The 23,518-nt window shown below is 43.3% G+C and overlaps 1 protein-coding gene across 1 annotated transcript; it reads right to left on the bottom strand.

Moving 5' to 3' along the window:
• Window positions 1-723: 723 nt before the first annotated feature.
• Window positions 724-17,155, bottom strand: LOC135874624 (chymotrypsin-like elastase family member 1). The gene is made up of 8 exons (XM_065399510.1): window positions 17,122-17,155; window positions 15,806-15,909; window positions 11,217-11,326; window positions 10,250-10,381; window positions 9,659-9,795; window positions 8,880-9,025; window positions 3,088-3,237; window positions 724-750 (listed from the first exon to the last, which is right to left on the bottom strand). Exons 1-8 carry the CDS (start codon window positions 17,153-17,155, stop codon window positions 724-726), a joined length of 840 nt encoding a protein of 279 aa, XP_065255582.1.
• Window positions 17,156-23,518: the final 6,363 nt, after the last annotated feature.

Here is a 23,518-nt window from a genome sequence, read left to right as displayed (position 1 = left end):
TACTTCCTTTTGTTTGTTTTAAACCTGCTCCCTATTAATTTCATTTGTTGGCTCCTAGTTCTTGTGTTATGAGAAGGAGTAAATAACACTTCCTTATTTACTTTCTCCACACCAGTCATGATTTTATAGACCTCTATCTTATCCCCCTTAGTTGTCTCTTTTCCAAGATGAAAAGCCCCAGTTTTATTAATCTCTCCTCATACGGCAGCTGTTCCATACCCCTAATCATTTTTGTTGCCCTTTTCTGAACCTTTTCCAATTCCAATATATCTTTTTTGAGATGGGGCGACCACATCTGCACACAGTATTCAAGATGTGGGCATACCATGGATTTATATAGAGGCGATATGATATTTTCTGTCTTATTATCTATCCCTTTCTTAATGATTCCCAACATTCTGTTCGCTTTTTTGACTACTGCTGCACATTGAGTGGATATTTTCAGAGAACTATCCACAATGACTCCAAGATCCCTTTCTTGAGTGGTAACAGCTAATTTTATATGTATAGTTGGGATTATGTTTTCCAATGTGCATTACTTTGCATTTATCAACATTGAATATGGAATGCACAGTCCTACAGGTTTTTAATTCATTGTTGCTTTATTATTATTGCAGCCAACCCATTCTATTAATGTGACCATAAGAGAGAGAGAAATTTAATTAACAGACATATCTTTTCATTCAAACAGTAGTTCACATTCATGTACAAACTGATCCTTCCTTAATATCCACCATTATTCTCCATAGTCTGAAAAACAACAGAGAAATGGATTCAGTACAGAATATATTCAGTTTTCTTCTTACATTATTTTTAAATGACTGAATAGGCCATTCCTCAGCTGTGCCAGACCTCCATCCTGCAGAGCTCAGGAGCGTGGGGGGGGCAAATTGGACTATATTCCATCCCTGGGTTCTCCCATCTGGAGCTGGTGGGGCTGGTTCAACTCCTGGTGCAAATTAGAGCAGTTTTAGGGCTGTTCCACCTGCCGGGAATTGCCCCTGTACGGCAGCACTTGAGCCATGCCCTCTTCATCACAGTCATGTCTTTGGCATGTCCCCTGAGCCAGAGGGTTGAGGGAGGCCAGAAGATGGCTAGCTATGCTAGCTTTATACCAGCAAGGGGTTCTCCCATATTAGGGGAATTCCCAGCTGGCTGGATCCACCAGGCTTCCAACTGCAGCTGAAGCGGGGCTAAAAATCCGATAAGAAGACAACAACTTTCCAAATATACAGAGTTCAGGTTAGTCACGGGCACTTTCCAACTAAAGGGTAAGTTACTTCAAATGAATCCATTGAGTTTTGTCCTATCTCCTGTTGACTGTAATTGGTGTAGTGCAGATAAGACTCCATTAAACCCTTTGAAAGTTGGCTCCCCAGGGCCTATTTTTACTAGGTGAGAGGGATGCATTGCAGAGACAGCCATCTCATGGAATAAAGGGTTGTCCTGTTTTTATTCATAATGGTTTAGAACATCCATCTTGTTTCTATGGAAGTCTGGTACACAGCACATCTTACAAACATGATTGTACTACAGCATTTTCCTGTGACCCTTGAAGCAGATGCCCCATTGTGGTACACAATGTTGCTGGGAGCAAGGGATCTTTGGACATTTGCAAACCCCAGGCATTGACTGCATTGTGGGAATCAGCTGAACTGGGGTAGCTACAGCACTTGTGCATTTGTAGATACAGTCTACAACTCTATTGCCCCAGATTGGATTCAGAGATACAATAGGAGACTGCATGGATTCCTGAGGAACACGAGTTAAAGACCTCATCCCAGATATTATAACCAACTGGTACAACCATGCTTGTCATAATCACCTGGGATGGCTGCTGTATGTGTGCACAAAGCATTGTACAGGTGTCAGTCTCAAAATATACCAGGTAATTCATGGATCTTAAGGCAAAAAAGGACCAGTATGATCAGCTAGTCTAATCTCCTGCATGACACAGGCCATAGAATTACACCAATGGTTTGTTGCAGTGTCTTTTTGCCTTGTGTGGGTAAAGCCTAATTGATCAGATTTCATACCAAGCAGGATTTGCCAGCCTTAAGTGTTGTACAGTAACTCCCCACTTAACGTTGTAGTTATGTTCATGAAAAATGCGACTTTAAGCGAAACGATGTTAAGCGAATCCAATTTCCCCATAAGAATTAATGTAAAGGGGGGGGGGGTTAGGTTCCAGGGAATTTTTTTTCGCCAGACAAAAGACTATATTTTTATATATATATATATACACACACACACACATATACACAGTATAAGTTTTAAACAAACAATTTAATACTGTGCACAGCAATGATGATTGTGAAGCTTGGCTGAGGTGGTGAAGTCAGAGGGTGGAAGAGGGTGGGATATTTCCCAGGGAATGCCTTACTGCTAAATGATGAAGTAGCACTCGGCTGAGCCCTCAAGGTTAACACATTGTTGTTAATGTAGCCTCACACTCTACAAGGCAGCAGGAATGGAGGGAGGGGAGACAGCATAGCAGAGAGAGAGATACACACATAGTGTGCGTGAGAGAGAGAGAGGTGTGCATTGCCCCTTTAATATGTCGACCCCACTCTAAGTACATTGCCTTTTTAAATAGATCAGCAGTTGAGACAGCAACTGCTGCCAGCAAGCTCCCTCCATCCTGAGCCCTGTTGTGTCCCCACCCCACGCTGTGGAAATTGGGTACAGGAGCCAGAGGCAGGAGCGGGGGGAGGGGGCACCCTGCCATTAGCACCCCTCTTCCCCGCCTCTTGCACAGCAAGCATTGCGCAACTTTAAACGAGCATGTTCTCTAATTGATCAGCAACGTAACAACATTAACTGTGATGACTTTAAGTGAGGAGTCACTGTATTTCAATCCTAGTATTTCCGGACAGTGACTGCATTCATTCTCCTTCATTAAATTTATTTGAATGTGCCAAAAATAAGGCCAACGCATTTTGGATTTTAAACTTTCAAAGTTTCTTAATTCTGTTCTTAATGTAATAAATGAATGGAGTGGGTCAAACTTATCTCTGATATTACTCCATTAATTGCATGGCAGTACATCCAAGATGAATTTAAACCATTAACTTTGGAGGAACTTACATTGTAGATCCAGTCGATGTAAGCAGATACCCGTGTGAAGACTGTAGGCTTCTGATAGGTGTTGCAGTAGGGGACAATCCCATAACTAACAATCCCATGAATTTGCCAGCGACCATCCCTGTAACACTGCAACGGGCCCCCTGAATCACCCTGCAATCAGAGCGGGGAGAAGTGACACACAGTTAGTTGCACCCAAATTTTCTTAGCAGTTTAGAAAATGGGCTGGAAAAAGTGGTGACAGCTGATTAATTCATGAACATTCCAATCAATGGGCCCAATACTGTGACATGCTGAGGACCTTTTGAGACATGCTGAGTACTCCCAATGCCTATTGAAATCAATGGGAGCAAAGAGTGCTCAGCACCTCCCAGAAGGTACGTGACACATTGCAGAATCAGGCCCATAACTATTTGTTCTCTGAACTATTCCTGGGGGGATTCTGTATCAAAACAATAAAAATTATGTGCCAAAAAATTAAAAATTCTGCACACAAAAAATTAAAACTGACTGAGAATGGGAACAGTTAACTAACAATAAGATCATTAACAATGGTACTATGCAGACAGGCTGCAACATTTCTGCCTCAGAGAATTAGATCAATTAACCATCAACAGCAACATTAAAAAAATGTATTTTTTTTTTTACAAAAGCTATTTTCTTTAACTTAAAAACAAACAATTTTCAGTAACATGATACTAATATTTAATTACGTGTTTTTTACAATTCTCAAGAAGTTACCGACATTTTACTAGGCAGGCAGGCTGCTACATTTCTGCCTCGGGGACAGAGCCTTCCTCCTGCATAACAAAAAGACCTACCCTGCTCCACGCCCCTCGAGCCACAGTATCAAGCGAGAGGGATAGCGTCTCTCTCGCTTGTTGGCCAGCCGCGCCCCCTGACGGTGATCAACGTCTCCCCCACAGGCACACTCGCCCAGCCTCTCTCCTCCTGCAGTGATCTGCGTCTCTGAGGCTATTCCAGGCATGCTGGAACAGACGCGCTGCCTGGGCTGCTGGGGAAGAGACGCGTCCCCCTGCAGATTTCTTTTGTGTTCTTCTGTGCAGGGGGCACAGAAATATGTGGGCCATATGAATTCTGCGCCCATTCTGTCAGGAGTACTGAACACACACACACACACAGAGCAAGATAACTCTTTCTGCCTGCTCCCATTCAATATAAATTGATGTTTAAGGCACTTATCTACTGCCTATTGAAGTCCATCAAAAGACTCCTACTGAGTTCAATTCAAAGATGAGGCTCTAAATGAATCAGAACACTCTTCAGGTATTTGGACCCTGCAGGAAGCTTCAGCCTCTAGCAGCTCCCATATTCCACCAGGAATGTTCCAATTCTTCCCAAGCAGAGACAAAGTCAAAGGATCACTGAAAGCTACAGCCCATGGATTTAAAGAGATAGCAGCACAAGAGAGGCTATAACTAAAACAACAGAAGAGAAAGACAAACAGACTATTGGCTCCTGCTGGGTCTTAAAGCCCTGGGTTTTTTCAGGTTCCTTTATAATGAATTAATACTGGAAATATAGTCAAAACCAAATGTGTTGCCCCTTGTTTTTAGGGTTTTACACCATTTCCTTGACTTGACTGCACAGCTGCAATGGAGGTCTGGGTCCCTGGTCTAGTACTAATGCCCAGGATCTGATCAATGGGGTGTGCTGGTGGGATGGCAAACCTTGCCCCCTCCCCCCGCCCCAGGAACAGCTGGGGAGAAATATGTGCAATGATGTGCAGTAATTGAGGTTCTTCGAGATGGGTGTCCCTGTGGGTGCTCCACTTCAGGTGTTGGTGTCCTGGCACTGTTGATCTGAGATTTTTTGGTAGCAATGTCCGCGCAGGTCGTGTGTGCACAATTGCCGCTTTGACTAGCATGCACAGAACCCGACCCCCTCAGTTCCTTCTCTACCATAGAGTCCTTACTGCAAACTGGAGTAGAGGGGAGGAGGGTGGGTAGTGGAGCACGCCCAGGGACACACATCTCAAAGAACCTCAGTTACTGCACAAGGTGAGTAACCTTCTCTTCTTTGAGTGCTATCTCTGTGGGTGCTTGCTCCACTTCAGATGATTGTAGAGCAGTGCCCTTGTGCGGATGGAAGGGACTTCGGAGTTGTGTTCATAGTGGAGGTTAACACTGTTAGACCTAGCATTGTGTCTGAGCTCAAACCTTGAGTAATTGCATATTGGTTTGTAAATATGTGTTCAGAGGCCCTGGTGGCTGGTCTGCATATGTCTATTATTGGTACATTATTTAAGAAGGCTATTGAGGTAGATACTGATGTTGTTGAATGAGCCCTGATCCCTGATGGGGATTCTGTTTTGAGTTGTTCATAACACATCTGGATACAGTTGGAGATCCATTTCGATAGTCTCTGTGTGGATATTACAGACCCCTTGGAATGCACCGTCATTGAAATAAAAAGCCTTGGGGATTTTCGGAAAGGTGTTGTTCTGTCCAGGTAGAATGCTAACGCACGTCGGATGTCTAACATATGTAGGGCAGTCTCTTGTGTATTCACATGAGGTTTGGGGTAAAATGTAGGCAGGTGAATCAATTGATTCAGGTGGAAAGAGGATGATATTTTTGGTATAAATTTTGGATATAGTCTCAATGTGACTTTGCCCTGGAAGAATATGGTGTACGGGGGAAGAGCCATGAGAGCACCTATTTCGTTTACTCATCATGCGGCTGTAATTGAGATCAGGAACGCCACCTACATTGAAGTAGGGAGCAGGTGGCTAGTGGCTCAGATGGGGCTCTGGTAAGGCTTTTGAGCACCAGGTTTAAGTCCCATGGTGGGGTGGGTTCGTGTATTTCTGGGTACATATTTTGTATGCCCATGAGAAAAGGTTTTGTCATCGGGTGCGCAAATATCGATACGCCATTGACCTTATGGTGAAAGGCAGTAATGGCTGCTAAGTGTACTCTAGACGAGCTTGTGGAAAGTCCTGAGTTCTTTAGTTCTAATATGTATTCCAAGATCAATGGTAGTGGTGCCTTGAACGCAGATACGTGCTTGTTCTGGCACCATAAGGAGAATCTTTTCCATTTTTGGAGGTAAGTGGTACATGTGGTTGGTTTTCTGCTGCTTACTGACACCTGTTTTACTTGTTCCGAGCAGGTTAACTTGTCATGGTGGAGCCATGGAGGAGCCAGGCCTTCAGGTGAAGTGTGATGGGGCATCTGCCCCACACTGGCAAAAAAGGGGTTAAAAACAGCCCTAGGGAGACTGTGCAGGAGGCAGCCAATCACAGAAGGGCTTATAGGAGCAGCCAATCAGGGCCAGGCTGGCCCATATAAGAAGGGCTGCAGAACAGAACAGTGGGAGTCACTCCCTGGAGCTTGAGAAGGGAGGAGGACTGGCTGCCTTGCTGGCGGAGGGCAGCAAGCACCCTGGACCGAGCAGTGTTGTAGGCAGAGACTCAGAGGCTAAAGGCAGCTCCTGTCAGGCTGCAGGGATCTGCAGACTGAGGCCCTGATGCAAGGGCAAAGAGGGTGCTGGAACCACTGAAGGAAGTGGACTGCGGTTTGTCACTGAAGGAAGTGGCTAGACAGTGGACTGCAGATCCCCCCAGACGGCAGGGAACATAGAGTGTGGCACAGTCGGAGGGCAGTATCACTGAAGATGACGTTGTGGTCCTAGGAGTGATGTGGGACCAGGAACAGAGGTGACAGCAGGCGAGACACTACCAGTAGAGATCTCAAAATTGTTTTAAATCATCAGCTGTGGTGGGAGGTGGGGGCATAATTGTGTCAACCGGTGAGGATGATGAGAAATGAAAATCAGTTGGATCCTCTGGGTCCGAGAATTCCTCCTGTTCTTCAGCCCCGTGTTCAGAGGTGCCAGACGATGCCTGAGATGTTAATATAGGTGGTTGGTGTGTGCCAGTTATGGCACACTGGTAGGTGCACACTGTTGCTGCTGTTGGGGGTATGTAGTCCACTGATGCCAGAATGGCCATTTTGGTTGGAAGGGCACCGTGGGCATCCAAGGTTGCCTGTACCAGGGCTGGTTCGGAAGGTTTGCAGGGAAGCCTGTGCCTGGAAGGGCATGTGTGGTGGGAGTAGCCACAGGAGAGGAATGTTGTGGTGCGTGTCCAACATCCTCCTCTCCATCTTCCTCTTCACTAGACAATTGTGGTGCTGAGAGACATGGGGACCTGGGTTGGCTGATTACCGCAGGTGCTGACGTACCGTCGGTGCCGAGGAGAGAAGACTCCGGTCCTATGAATTGTTGTGAAGTGCCCGGTATCGGTACCGTTAGGGTGGTAGGAAACAGTTCCGTGTGCAGGAGAGTGCTCATCAGTGACAGTGTGTGGCTGGAGTGCATAATGCCAGCACTAGGTGGCAGCATTAGTGGCAGAAGTGCCGGTATACTCGGTACCAATTGCTTGATCACAGTTGACGGTACCGCAGCATGGGGTTTCACTTTCCCCTTGGTGCCTGTGGTGGAGCCTTACTGCTTAGAAGCTCTTGGTTTCTTGGTACTGATGGTGCCAGAGGGACCTGTTTTGTCAGCCATTGACATGGCCGGTGCGGTCGGTACCAGAAGAGTTTGACCGGTATCGGAGCACCTTTTCTGGGTTGACTCCGGAGTTGGGGACGTGGTACCCCATTTTTTTGCTGCCTTCTTGGCAGGTTGGTCAGGAGCCCTTTCCATGGAAGAGGGGCCCTTGTCTGAGGCTGCAGTCGGTGATTACTGGCCGGGAGGGGTGCATACCTCAGGCTCAGATGTCGGGCAAAGAGATTTCTCCATGAGGAGAAGTTTTAGCTGGAGATCTCTTGCCTTTCTGGTGCGGGCTTTCAAGTTGTGACAGTGCAAGCACTTCTGAGGTATATGTGCCTCACCGAGACAGCGGACGCACTGAGAGTGCCCGTCTGAAAGGGGTATTGACAGCTTGAAGATAGTGCAGCGTTTGAACCCTGGGGAGCCAGGCATGGCCCTTAGCGAGCGTACTCTCTCTGTAAGATGGAGAGAGGTACAGCTATCGTGCTGCTGCAATAGAGCAGAACGGAAACTTACAGTCCTATGAGGAGAATTAAAATAAATTTTTTTACAGGGACGGGGATAAGTAGGAAGGTTAAGTATTCTAATCTATTCTAACTAAAAACTATAAACTAAGACTAATGGAAGAAAGGGTATTCCTAAGCTGCGAGGCACTGCTGAGTCCTTTGACTCGAGCCAACGGCAGTAGAGAAGGAACTGAGGCGGGGTTGGTCGCACAGCGCCAGTTAACCAACTGAAGCAGCGCGAGACGGGGACCACGCATGTGCGACCCAACCAGGTACTGCTACCATAGATCTCCGGCTACAAGCGCAGGGGCGCATCGACACCTAAAGTGGAGCACCCACAGGGACAGCACTCGAAGAAGAACTGGGGGGTTCAGGTCTAGTCAAGGTGCCAACGGTGCTGTGAGACAACTACTGCGCAAGCGCGGCCCTGACAGACACTGCTACTGAAAATCTCCGATCGACGGCACCAGGACGCACTGACATCTGAAGTGGAGCACCCACAGGGACAGCACTTGAAGAAGAACTTTGGAGCTTTCCTCTCCTTTACCCCCTTCCCATGGGTTCTCTTGTGGGAGGGGGCAAGTAGGAACAATAATAATTAAGAGGATGGTGCTCAAGAAGAAGTAGTTAGCTTGTCGGGAAGGCCTGAACTCCTGAGATGTTGCAAGCATTGGGGGAGCGTGTTGTAAGTAATTCACAATTCCTGTAGGAACAGGGTTGTATAGGAAAGAAAGAGTTAAGGGGGAAAAGAGAAAATATAGCACTTACACTGCACCCGGACCTCACACCATCTCCACCAGCACACACCATGCTCTCCTTTGCTTGAGACCCCCACCAGTTATTCTGAGAGCAGATGGCATGGTCAACCACAGGGAGCATCACTTCTTGAAGTCTAGCAGGAATGCTGCCACCGACTAAAGGAGAAAGGACAATATTCTGCTCAAAGAGACACTATAATTAAAAATAAAGGCCCACCTCTGCCCCCCTTATTCACATTGAGTAGTACCGTACTATGCATGACTAGTTACATCGGGATCAGCAGTACTACTCACTGAGTAAAGTACAACTCAATGAAACCGTAGTGGGATTGGGCCCAGGACGAGGGTAATATGTCCCCTGCTGACTCATGGGATCTTCTCCCTGTGTCTAGTCAGTCATATCTGCTGAGTTTAGTGATTAAAATAAGTTTTTACCACGTAAATCATGATAGCTGGTCATGGTCAACCCTAGGTTGCATCCCAGGATGAACCACTATCACTGACATGTTAAACACGACAGTGCTTGTCCACACTGAGTGCTAAATGGTGCCAAACATCATGCTATTTAACAAATGTTTATTCTGGGAAAACGCATCATGTGATGACAAGAGCTTATCACGGCATTCACCCCCCTGCTGAGAGCCATTAGAAGACCCATGCACCACTTACATCCTACTTAAGCTGTCAAAGATGTTGCATAGCAACAGGTTTTATTTACAAAAAGAGTTGTGCTGGGTCTCTGATCTGGGTCAGTCTTTCTGGAATGAGGAGCAACTTTTTTCCACTTACCACTAGCCAGTCCCCATCCAGTAATATAACATGGATAATTATTAGGCAAAATGTCTCCTTCAGATGGAAGCATTCCTATCTCAACAAAGCCATTACCATAGGCAGGTACAGAGAGATGCAGCAGGGCAATGTCATTTCTGAAATAGGACACAGATATTAGCCCTTCGGATGCCACAAGGCAAAATTCTTGAGTTAGTCATGACCAGATCCCGAACACTCTTGCTCACTTTTTACTTATCTATTTAGGCACTTATATAGCCTCCACTGCCATAGTATCTGAGACCTCACAAACATTAATAATGTACCCTTAAAATGCCCCTGTGAGGTAGGGAAGTGTTATTAACCCAATTTTACAGATGGGGAATTGAAGGCACAGAGGGATTAAATGATTTGCTCAAGTCATATGGGAGGTCTACAGACCAGAAACTGAACCCATATGTCCTGAGTCCCAGTCCAGTATTTTCTACAAGGCCATCCTTAACCTCAGTGGGTGATGGATAGAATATGTACATAAACATTTGCAGGATTGGCCCCTAAGTAAGGACATCAGTATTCATTCCCATGCCAAAGTCATATTCAAAAACAAATTACCCATTCCCAATATCCCTGGGATTCCAGTCTTCATGAATAAATATTTTGTCCACACCAACAAAATATTCAGTGCCATCCAATTCAAAGAGATTGTGCTCGCCCAGAGCCACTTGGTAATTTGCTTGTATTGGCCTGAAAATGAATTGAAAAATAATTACCATAAAGCATCCCCTTTGCTCCACATTGGTGCCTTTGTATGATAGCTTCTGCAGCAGTAAGATCTTTCTCCTGTTATAGTCATTTCTACAGCACCTTTCATCTGAGGACCCTCAAAGTGCTTTAACAGATATACCTGTGAGCTAGGGAAGAACTATCCGCATTTTACTATTTGGGAAACTGCAGCTCTTGTATCTGACCTCCTTGTTCAACTGCTCATAACGTTTTCAAACCAGAATCTGGAATTGTTCCTGTTCCATCTATACTTAAAGTTTTATATATAAAATTATGGAATATATATATGGAATGTTAAGGATGTGTTTATTATGGATACTTTATTTATGGATACATTTGCTAAGGGCATCTGTAGCTAAAGATATATTTCTTCTTACTATTATAATGAATTGTTTATATGGTGTCAAAAATGTGAGGAGCTTTGTGGATCATATAAGCAGACATGGCATGCAGAGGGGGTAGGCAGGGTTTCCTTCCTCACTCTGCCTTTGTGCAGGTTTATGCATATTTAAATTTATTTTCAATAGTTACATGTATGCAAATTTGTATGCATTTATGTAAATTTGCAATCAGCTGTTTTTTGCTTCCAGGAAGTTGGCAGAAATGGGTAAATATGGATCAGTCTTATAATATTTACCATAGGTCACAAACTAACTGTGGTTAGTCACACTTGCTTGTCTCAGAGAATGAACATGTTGAAGGCTGTGAGTATTTGAATGGCCCGGTAGCAGTCCAGAGTGAGAAGCAGAACTGGGATTTGTAGCAAGAGTTAAAAGTCTCATATTATTTTACTTACATTTGGATGCAGTGGGCAGCAGTCATGACCCAGTTGGGACTAATAAGGGTGCCACCACAGATATGAGAAAAATATTCAGGATAATATGCATCAGCTATTTGGAGGGACACCTGTATCAAATGGCAAAATATTTAACCTCAGCATTCCATTCCGGACTCTGCAGCAGTTTACAAGTGCTATTTTGACATACCCTGCAATCCACCCATGCCCTCACTGGAGCTTGCTTTCTGTGTCTGCTTAATTGTCTGCTGCCCTTAGTCCAGTGGTAGGAAGTAAGTCTTCTCCAAGGCCTTGTCTAAACTAGGAAGAGAAGGTACTTTTTTGAATTGAGTTAGATCAATCAAGATGGCTTAACTCAATTGTTTACTTACCATCAATGTAGACCAAGTTTAACACCTTTAGGAGCTAACTCGATTGAAAGAAACACTTTACCTAGTGGAAGCAAGGCCTGATTGAGGGTTCAGATTACCAGAGCAACACAACACTTAACTCTTTAGCATCTGAACACTTGACATTAGTATGCTACAGAAAGCCACTCCTTCAGGATTAGTGTGCAGGTGAAATGTCGGGATGTGGAACATCTTTATCATTAATGTATGCAGAATCCATATGCTTGAGTATAATTAACAGGTGTGAATAAACTTTATGGGATTGGAAAAAACATTATTTAGGATGAAAGTTCAAAGAAAAATGACATATGGGAGGACAACAGCTTCCATGTGGGGATTGGAATGGGAATCCCTCACATGGGTTGGCAGAGAACCATCCATGACTTTAACCTCTTTGTGTGGGTACGTCTACACTACCCGCCGGATTGGCGGGTGGTGCTCGATCTATCGGGGATCGATTTGTCTAGTGTAGACGCGATAAATCGATCCCCAATCGCTCTGCTGTCGACTCCTGTACTCCACCTCGGCGAGAGACGGAAGCGGAGTCGACGGAGGAGCGGCGGCAGTCGACCCCACACCGTGAGGACACAAGGTAAGTCGACCTAAGATACGTCGACTTCAGCTACGCTATTCTCGTAGCTGAAGTTGCATATCTTAGGTCGATTCCCTCCCCTCCCCCCCGCCAGTGTAGACCAGTGTCTCATTTTGTCCAGCAATAAAATAAGGATACCACCTAGATATAGACACCCTTAATCTAAAGATGTTGTGTCTAAATAGGCTTAGCTCTACTTAATTAGCTCCTAGGTAGCAGTGTCTGTCTGAGCTTGCTCTGAAACCTGGCTGCAAGTTAGCCCATGAAACCCCAGATTGTTGGCTAGCTCATGCCACTGGGCAGGGTAGAGTTTTCAGAACCACTACAGAGGCCTGCACACCCCATCACAATAACCTTTAAACCAAAGATGGTCAATTGGGCTATTCACAAAGATGGATTACCAACAATTGTGGTTTTCCGGGGGGGGGGGGTTAAAATACAAAATTTAAACATCAACAGTAACCCTTTAAATAATTTCTGTCGGATTAGATTTTATATTAACTAATATCAAACTTGCAAGCTGTTTTTGTTATACTACAGGTCAAATAACTAAGGTCCAGAGTACAAAAATATGAAAAGATATTATGTAGAACATGTACAAAATAGCCCAATAAAGTGAATCATCAATAACTTGAGAGTGCAGTTTCCATTTAAAATTCATCAGTTTATTTAATATTAATATTAGAATTGTGTCTTGAGTGAAATCGTAAGCCGTAACATCATTTAGTAAGTGCTTATATCTTGCTTGGTATTTTCCTCGTATTTTTAAGGGAAGCTATTTGCCCGAATTTACTCTAACAATGGGGATAATTTTTCTGTACATATATTTCTCAAATGTAGAATAATCCATGCTGTATAAATGCCTAAATCAGAACACTCTTTAACCATTTAACATTCCCAGATTGTATTTTTATTTAAAAGGAGAATGAAAATCATTGCTTGCTGAAACTTTTTGTTCCTAATTGTGTTATTTTTACTGTGGAAGTGTGTGATAAAATGGGAATTTTTGGCCTCTACAATGCATTACAAAATTTCCTGTTGTGGTTTTATGGTCTGACTAAATATTATCAATGACATTTGGGTATGAGATATCAGTGGTAGCAACCTAATCACTTAAAGTACTAGACACATTTGTACACAATGCCTATTATTTTTAGTCTGAATATACATTGCTTATCTTCTTCAAGACTGAGCCTCACGACACCAGAAGTTCTGTTTCAGCTGTATTTCTGTGATGATATTCTAAAATGGCTAGTTATGTTAGTTACTGAATTAAGATAATAGACATAAGGTAGTTTTAAACAGATTTCAGTATGCCCACACAGGGGTTTGTACTAGTTTAACTACATTGATTTAAAAGCAGATTGTAGTAATGCAACTGATGCATGTAGACAAAGGTTGGGAGTCACAGCCTTCTACTGAACATAAATGTTTGTTAAAGAGGAATTAAGTTTGTTAAAATGCAGCTACATTCTGAAAAAGTGACTCTGTAAAAATGGCATCAAAAGATTCCAGGCTTATTGTTTCTCAGTGGTTTTCATATTAAATAACTTAGTTTACACAGAACAAGATTTTCTTCTAAATGCTGGACCTGTGAATTCAAGTGGGATCTTAAAGTCATGTTGGTTTCCATTGATTAATAGATTCCAAGGCTAGAAGGGATCATTGTGATTATCTAGTCTGACCTCCTGTGTAATGCAGGTCAGAGAACTTCCCGGAAAACAGTTCCTAGGGCAGATCTTTTAGGAAAACATCCAATCTTGATTTAAAAATGGTCAGTGATGGAGAATCCACTACAACCCTTGTGAATTGTTCCAATGGTTAATTACCCTCCTTGTCAAAAATTTCCACCTTATTTCCACCCTGAATTTGTCCAGCTTCAACAGATGATTGGTGCCTCCCCATACTGGTGCCTCCCCATGTAACCTCCCCATGTGACTCCTCCCTGCCCCGCCCCTAGCCCACGTTCTCCCTGTCCCCTCCCCACCCCACGTTACCAGGCTCGACTTCTGGGGACAGGAGCCGACTCTGAGCATCCCGGAGGGGCGTGGGGGCTCCAGCTCGCTTGGCCACTGTCCCCAGAAGCTGAGCCTAGGCGGGGGGCAGCCTGCTGCAGCCGCAGCCAGGCGCTCTCCCAGTCAGCCGCTGCGCTGCACCAGGCAGTGTCCCAGGCACTGTGGCTGGAGGAGGCTCTGGCCCCGCCTCTTCCCTTCTAGCTCTGGCCCCACCCCTTCCTCTCCCCACACGGGCTGGCTCCTGGAGAGGCACTTGACCATGCTGGAGGAGGGGCACTTGACCCTTCGTGCCCCTCCCACGAGTCGCCTCGAGTCCATTATTAAATATTTATTCCACGTGTAGATACTTATAGACTGTAATCAAGTCACCCCTTAACTGTCTCTTTGTTAAGATAAATATATAGAGCTCTTTGAGTCTATCACGGGAAAGACTGTTTTCTAATCCTTTAATCATTCTTGTAGCTCCTCTCTGAATCCTCACCAAATTTAGCAACATCTTTCTTGAATTGCAGCTATGTCCGCACTAGGGAAAAAAGGTGCCTTTTAACATGTGTTAGAATCCTAGTATAGACAAGACAGTAATAGTTTAATAAGTGTTAGTTGATTGAGGTAAATTAGTGGAGCCTAGGGTTTAGGCTCCACCAGCTAACACCGGCTACAACTTGCCTTTTCTATTCTTGGATTTTAACACGTTAACTAACATGAGTTAAAAATACACCTTTTCCCAAGTGGAGACAAAGCCTGAGAGTAATAAAAGGTATTGGAACTTAGCTAACAATTCTGATGGCACATAAATCCAGAATCTTTCTTAATCCACTTTACCATATCTTTATTAATTCTCTGGTGCTAACTGGAATAAAAAAACTTAGCAAAAAAGTATTTTTGACAGTGAAGCAAGCAAAAATTATTTTGGAGATATACAAAAGAAGCAGACATGTCAGTAGGGAGATGCCATTTTAATCTACTCACTCTTCTAATCAGAATCATATTTTTTTTTAAAAGAACAACAACAGGAAAAAATCCCCTTCTAGGAAAATGCACCCTAGTCAAAGCAAAGCTCCATTATTTTAGTTTTATATTATGAATTTTGGAGATACTGTTTTTCTAAATTCTTGGTACCAAACTACCACAAGCAAAGAAGCTCCCTGATGATGTGGTCAAGGGATAGTTTGTAAACCACAGCCAGGGCTGGTTCCAAGCACCAGCCCAGCAAGCAGGTGCTTGGGGCGGCCAACGGAGGGGGGCGGCACGTCCGGATCTTCGGCGGCAATTCGGCAGTGGGTCCCTCACTCCCTCTCGGAGCGAAGGACCAGCCGCCGAATTGCCGCCGAAGACTGAAGCGGCGGCGGTAGAGCCGCGATTGCGGCATTTATTTATTTATTTTTGCTGCTTGGGGCGGCAAAAACCCTGGAGCTGGCCCTGACCACAGCTTCTGTTTCTTATTAATGTGCTGGACTGACAGATTTAAAGAAAGTTGACTAGCACTAGAGAAAATTCATCCATATCTGATATCCCATATTTCTGCTTTGCTGTCATGTTCTCAAACCTTTTTTTTTTTTTTACTAAGCAAAAGATTTCAAATAAAAATTTTACCTGCCACTTCCAGCTGTTTCGCGCGGCCTCGTGTCCTCCAATTACTCGCTCTATTAGCATATCATTGTGAACCGGATGGCTCAGAGGGCTTCCAGAAATTGCCCCTAACCACAAAGAAATGAATGCAGTTCATCATGTGGATCCTTAACCAGGCTCAGTCAGTTTGGTTTAATGTCAGCTACAAACCTGTGCTGCACACTGCAATCAAGTAAGCAAGACTGAAAGCTCAGGTAACTTTTTCAGTTATGAAAGAAACTGGTTAAAACACAGTGGACTGTGATAGCAGGAGGTTCTGTTCTTTGTTTCTCTTTCAGGTTCATATTGATTTTTAAATGGTGACTTTAAAAAAGGAAGCTATATTACTGCATGGTACAGAGCTTTCCATACCAGCTCCTCAAAACACAGAAACTCATGCAGGAATTAACACTAGTAAATGGTTTTATTTTTGTATCCTTTTAAAGGAAATGTCTGGGCTAGCTGGTGGTAGGTTCAAGGCCTATTCCATGAATTTGGGATTACCTTCATTAAAATGCTGTAGCCCTGTCTAGCGTCTCTCTTGAACTTTGCATGATGGAAAATTTTAGGAAAACAATCCTAGTTTAAACAGCTTTAAAGGCCTGACCTCCTCATGCAATGTTAAACAATCTCTTTTTTACCAAGGGCTGCTGGATATCCCATTGCACTTTCTGGAATGAGCAGGGCATGTTTTTGGTGTCCTGAATAATCCTTCCTTCAAGAAAAACAGATCCTGAATATCTGCATGTAAGCTCTTGAGCTGTTCAGCTAGCTGCATAATCATTACAATGCTGAAGCTTCCCTCAGTATTTTAAAAAACCCTTCATGAAATAACTTGCACGGCGTAAAACCAAATTCTACTTTCTTCCACATGAACTCGCCTATTATCAATGAGATATGCTGGAGTATGAATGTGAACAAATATCATGAGATTTCTCACACAGTGAAAGTGTCTTAGTGTGATATATCCCACTTGAATTCAATGCTATCATATAAACATCCTGTACAAGAGACCTGGTTCGATTCCCAGTCTCTCTCCCACCCACACCTGTGCTGCAGTAGCAACATGCTCATCCCTTAGGATGCAAGACTCCCTTTGCGTAAAGACAGATTTTCTGGTAGGTAACCAGTCTGACAGATTCTGGGGGGATCCTTGTCTAGCCCAGCTCAGTTAAAATGTGGCACTGACAGGATAGTTGTAAATTATGAAGAAAAAACAAAATGCTCGAAGGCTCCAGCAGTTGTTCAGCAAATCCAACCACCCTCCCTCTCCCAGCTCAAATCCTCTAATTATAACTTACCCAGGCAACTAAGAAGGATCAAATAGTGAATCATTTTTTAAAATGCAATGACAACACTTTCCCAATGAAATACGTTTTATACTGAACCATTTGATAAGCAGCTCTGTTTGAACTAGTAATTAATATCATTTATCTGCACTGTCTCATGATAAGCCACTAGGCTGACCAGAAATGGTCTATGTATAGAGGGGGGAAATGATAACCATTTAATGACACAGCACAAGGTTACATAAACACTTCCACACCTGCAAAATTCCCATGGACTTGAAAAAACAATGATATATTTAGTGGATACTCAAGTTATGAGCTCAGGGAAAAATTATGCCACCATGGCATAATATTAAATATTAATACCTTACCTGTCCATATTGCATTTAATCCCAAAATTCTTTGGAAATTAGCAGCCAAATTCTTCTCCCACCTACACCTGTGCAACATCAATTAAACCAATGGGTTTGCATTCATGTAAATGAGAGAACTTGGCTCTTTCACTGTTAATGGCACTTCACCCACTATTGAGATGCAGTCGCCAACAGGGTGAATCTTAACAATTGTATAACAGCATGCATAAATACAACAGTTTAGTACAGGAAGTGAAGAACATAGGAATCGCCATCCAGGATCACACCAGAGGTCCGTATAGTCTCATAACTTATCTCTGACAGTGGCCAGCACCAGATGTTTCAAAGGAAGGAGCAAGAAACCCCATAATGGAATAACCTGTTCACAGGAAAGTTTCTTTCTAATCCCAATCAGTTAGTGGTTGTTTGGGGCCTTGAAGCATGAGGGTTTATATCCCTTAGGGCTGGTCCACACTAACCCCCCACTTCGAACTAAGATACGCAACTTCAGCTACGTTAATAACGTAGTTCGAACTTACCGCGGGTCCAGACGCGGCAGGCAGGCTCCCCCGTCGACTCCGCGTACTCCTCTCGCGGAGCAGGAGTACCGGCGTCGACGGCGAGCACTTCCGGGATCGATCCGGGATCGATTTATCGCATCTAGACAAGACGCGATAAATCGATCCCAGAAGATCGATTGCTTACCGCCGGACCCGGAGGTAAGTATAGACGTACCCTTAGAAATGATTTTACCCCATGTAATATAGCTGTGGATGTTATCGTAGAATACTATTTCCATTAGAAACTGCAGTGGGGAGTTAAACAGGTGGAATGAAATCACCTGGCCTGTGTTGTAAATAAAGAGGCTTCAAAAGCAAAGTCTATCCAAACAGTCTTGAATGACAAGGTCACTCAGATTTGAATTAATAGATCTATGAACCTATTTTTCTAGTTCCATTTCAAATGTAGCTGAAATCTCTTGTGAGCAGCCATTCTCACAGGATTTTAACTCAAGTTAGCTTCTCATAGGATTTCCACCAACCAGGATGGTAGAAATCGTGCAAGACCATTTGGCCTTATGATGAGTCTGCCATTTTGGACCAGTTAGTTAGGTTTTGATGGCAGCACATTTGAACCCCGGTCCTGACACAGCCATGCATTTGAAAGCCATTCTAAACATCTCCTTGATTACACCTTGCCACATATTCTCCTAACAGTAAAGATGAATCCATCTAATTTTCTGGCATTTATAAAGGATCCATCTTGACAGTATTTGAGAGTCTAGTCAGAGTAATAGTATAAGACATGAGTTAAATGTGAACTAGGGCCTAGCCCTTGCAGAAGTGTGTAGTGGGGGACAGAGCAAGGAACCTGCCTCCCACATTGCATGCTCATGGAAGGGAAAATGGCAGTCCCTGTACTTGGAGTGGGGGAAATGCTGGGACTCATCCGATGATGTACCCCTTAGGGTACACCTAGCCTCAAAGGGAACGAGGCAAGGGCAGCCTTTATCGTACTGCACTGGCCCACAGAGAGACTCAGGCTTTGTCTGCACTGGCAACTGAACGACAAAAGTTTTGTCGTTCAGAGGTGTTAAAAAAACACATCCCCGAAAGACAAAAGTTTTGTTGACAAAAAGTGCCGGTGTGAACAGAGCTTTGTCAGCCGGAGCACTCTCCTGCCGACAAAGCTACCACCGCTCATTGGGGGTGGCTGTTTTTTGTCGGTGGGAGAGCTCTCTCTTGCCGACAAACAGCAGCTACACTGTGCGCCATTTAGCGGCATGGCTGTAGCGGCACAGCCATGTTGCTAAAAGGTGCATAGTGTAGACAAAGCCTCAGACACTGAGTAGTAGCCAACACATTCCCTAGGCACACAGAAGAGCTTGGAGCGTTACCTCTTGGGCGCTGCAACTCCACACCCCTCTCTATTGAGGTCTGTCCTTTAAGAGCCAGTTCCACGAAAGCTTATGCTCAAATAAATTTGTTAGTCTCTAAGGTGCCACAAGGACTCCTGTTCTTTTTGCAGATACAGACTAACACGGCTGCTACTCTGAAACCTGCAGTAAATAGGAGTCTTTCCATTGACTTCACTGATCTCTGGATCAGGCCCTAATGGCACAATCTAGCCCATAAGGAAGTGTTAATGAAACAAATGCTGGAACATACCTATTGCCGTATAAGTAGAATCCACTGATTCGTCTTGTCCATATCCTGTCACCAGCACTGGGCTTTAGAAGAAGCCTTTGAAGATTTCACATTACACTTCAGCAGTGGGAGCTTCTTTAAATTGTTGAAAAATATGTTTGTTTTCTCCCCCTATAGCACAGTTCATTTTTAGCTTCTCTCTCTTTCTCAGTCAGAAAGGGACCTTCTGGCCAAAATAGTCTCTTCACAAACTTCCACTTAATTCATAGGTGCTGACTTTTTTTTTTTTTTGCCGGTGGGTGCTTTTGAAGAGGTGTGTGTGTGTTTGGGGGGCTGGGGTGTCACTCTGCCAGTTTTGTGGGGAGGCTATTTTCAGCATATTTATACACGTCTTTCATATTCTAGTTATTGAATGTGTCTATCATTGGTGTCTTTCCTATTTCAATAACGATTCAATTGTTATGAACTACATAATTACTAGGGATGTCAATTAATCACAGTTAACTCACGTGATTAATTAAAAAATTAATCATGATTAAAAAATAATTGTGATTAATTGTGGTTTTAATCGCACTGTTAAACAATAGAATACCAATTGAAACTTATTAAATATTTTGGATGTTTTTCTACATTTTCATATATATTGTATTGTGTTGTAACTGAAATCAAAGTGTATATTATTTTTATTACAAATATTTGCACTGTAAAATGATAAACAAAAGAAATAATATTTTTCAATTCACCTCATATAAGTACTGTAGTGCAGTCTCTTTGTTGTGAAAGTGCAACTTACAAATGTACTTACAAATGTATATATTTTTTGTTACATAACTGCACTCAAAAACAAATAATGTGCATTATTTTCTTTTTGAATGCAGGTTTTTTTGTACATAATTCTACATTTGTAAATTCAACTTTCATGATAAAGAGATTGCACTACAGTACTTGTATTAGGTGAATTGAAAAATACTATTTCTTTTTTTTTTTACAGTGCAAATATTTGTAATCAAACATAAATATAAAGTGAGCACTGTACACTTTGTATTCTGTGTTGTAGTTTTGTATCATCTGCAACCTTTGCCACTTCACTGTTTACCCCTTTTTGCAGATCATTTACGAATATGTTGAACAAGCTCTGCTCCCAGACCAGTACAAGCCCCTCAGGGGACACCACTATTTACTTCTCTCCATTCTGAAAATGGACCATTTATTCTTTTAACTGGAGTTCCAGGGAATGCTTTCAGGATCATCTAATGATTCTCAATTTAGTTTAATGACAAGCCTTTTGTTATCTTAATTCCCCTGCCTCTGTTTATAAAGAAACTCCCTGCCCCAAGGGCAGAAGTTGTTAGCAGCACAGAACTTATCACATACCACAATCAAGCTCTGGCTCCTGGGTGTTGAGCACACACTATTCCTCCCCCCCCCCCATGGGTGCTTGAGCCCTGGAGCACCCACAGAGTCAGCGCCTATGAATGAATTATTCATTTTTGTTAGGCCTGGCAAGCTCACTTAGTTTTTGTTGCTAATTTGCTATTCCAAAGGCTATTGCTTGTTCCCAGGGTTGAAAAATACTGTTGTTTGTATATTTTGCTTTTGAACATCATGCCATTTAGCTTGTTTGTCCATAATCTGTACTTTACAGTAATACACAGGGTATCATATTCATTTTGGAGCTGAATTGCTTTGATGTAATGTCATGTTGTAATACCAAAGGAGAAATAAATTACACCGATGATGAACTACAGCTGTTTGCAGCATTCCTCTGCTTTAGCTGTTTTAGGGTAGAGCTAGGGTTACCATACGTCCGGATTTTCCTGGACATGTCCGGCTTTTTGGGCTCCAAATCCCCGTCCGGGGGGAAATCCCAAAAAGCCGGACATGTCCGGGAAAATCGGGACATGCGGGGCCGGCGGTGCTGGGCTGGGGACCGGGCCGGCGGTGCGGTGCCGGGCCGGGGGCCGGGCCGGTGGTGCCGAGCTGGGGGCCGGGCTGGGGGCGGGGCCGGGGCCCCGTGGAGTGTCCTCCTTTTGGAGGCTCAAAATATGGTAACCCTAGTAGAGCTCTTGAAGGACTGTCTGATTTCTGTTCTGTGCTATACTTACTGGCCTTGTGAAAAAAATGAATCTTGAGGAAGTATCTGAATAAAGAGAGGAGGTAGAGCTAATGCACTAGGAAATTTGCTCCATGCACAGGGCGTTTGTGACACATGGCTAGAAAGGGTTAAACATCCTGCAAAATAAATAACCCTCAAAAGACATGTGGGGAGATAATGTTTGTGTTTCTGTGTATTTACATATGTATGAGTAGGGTGGACAATGTAATCAACAGTCCCTGGCTATGCTGTATTCTGATAATTCCGAGGTCAAAAGAACATCCTAGCATGTAAATGAATTGTAAACATGGGATATCTCAGTATTCATCTCTCTTTGAAATGTACTGGGAATGGTGGAGGAACAAGCAAATGGCCATATGTTACTTTGTATTGCTAAGTACCGGTGATGGACCTCCTTCAAAGTCATCCTAATGACCTTTTGTTCCCTGAGGCATTCCAACTTGTCAAAAGACATGACATTATATAAACGATCCTTGGGTCCTGATTCTGTCATCTCAGATCTGCTTAGACTTCATCAGGGGAAGTTTGAGTCGCAACACTGAGGTTCCAGTTAAGCTGGTATGCCCTGTATATGAGATTTGGACATTGGACTATGACCTATGAACTGAATTCTAAAGGAACTCTTGGCAACTACAAAGCACACCATCTCTGCTGTGAATCTGAACCTCAATGAATTGAACTCATGTCTGTATGTATATTGATCTTTTAACCATACTCTCTCCCTTTTGTTTTTTAATACATTTTAGTTTAGTTAATAAGAATTGGCTGTAGCATGTATTTGGGTAGGATCTGAAACATTCATTAACCTGGGAGGTAATGTGTCCGATCCTTTGGGATTGGTAGAACCTTTTCTTTTATATGATGAAATAAGATTTACAGAAATTTTCATCATATTTGACGTGGCTGGATCACTTTAAGGGAACTATGTTGTTTGGACTTCTGAGTAACCAGTGAGGTAATAAAGCAGCTGCTTTATGCTGGCTTGGTAAATCTAAGTATTGGAATATCCACCAGCTTTTTGGGTTTGGCTGCCCCATTCTTTGCAGTTCACCTTAATTGAGTGACCACAGCTGGCTCCCCACTAGGACCCCGGTCACAGGGTTGCATGGATGAAGTTATAAAGTCAATAATGGGAGAAGGAAAAAAAGCCTGGAGACTGGTGTCACTGGCAGAATGAAGGGGCTGAAGGGGAATGTGAAAGATTGTTTATTTGTATTGTATTGTAGTCAAGCCTACGGGCTCCAAACAGAGACCAGAGCCCCACAGGACTAATTGCTGTAAAAACAAGTAGTAAGAACCCAATCCTGGCCCCCAAGAGTTCACAATCTAAATGCAGCAAGTGGGTGAAACTCAAAATAGGATGAATGTGGCTGGAAAAGAGAAGTAAAACAAAAACATTTTGCATAGGAAGCAGTAGCCTTAGCTCGCCACCTGCCTAGCCATTATGAGCTATAAGATGTAGGCTAAGGAAGAGGATTTTTCACTGAAGAATTAAGTTGAAGAACTAGTAGCTTTTCGAGACATCTACAGAGAGCTAAGCAATCTCAGTCTTCTCTTCCATCACACACTAAGGCTCCAATAAAACCTGGAATTGATTTTCTGGGGAATGTCTCTACCTCACTACTACCAAATTCATGGCCAGGAATATTGAGAAGATATTTCCAGGGCATCACAAGTTCCATGCTGTCAAATTCTACTCATCAAAATATAGACCATAACTTATGCAATACTGTAAATACTAGCCTTGGGTGAACACAATAGAGTTTGAGATTTTGTAAGTCTTGAACAATTTG

The sequence above is a fragment of the Emys orbicularis genome, chromosome 2 (genome assembly GCF_028017835.1).
Source record: "Emys orbicularis isolate rEmyOrb1 chromosome 2, rEmyOrb1.hap1, whole genome shotgun sequence".
NCBI classification, from domain to species: Eukaryota; Metazoa; Chordata; order Testudines; family Emydidae; genus Emys; species Emys orbicularis.
This window is presented reverse-complemented; position numbering and strand designations above follow the sequence as displayed.

Bases quoted from the DNA above. Each gene is read 5' to 3' on its own strand.
- LOC135874624 (XM_065399510.1), bottom strand. From the start codon at position 17,155: ATGATTCACTATTTGATCCTTCTTAGTTGCCTGG. The intron at 10,382-11,216 runs GTAAGTAAAATA...ATTCATTTTCAG, and splicing joins GCTGCCCACTGCATCCAAAT to GCCAATACAAGCAAATTACC. The intron at 751-3,087 runs GTAAGTTCCTCC...GTTGTTTTTCAG, and splicing joins ACATCGACTGGATCTACAAT to ACTATGGAGAATAATGGTGG.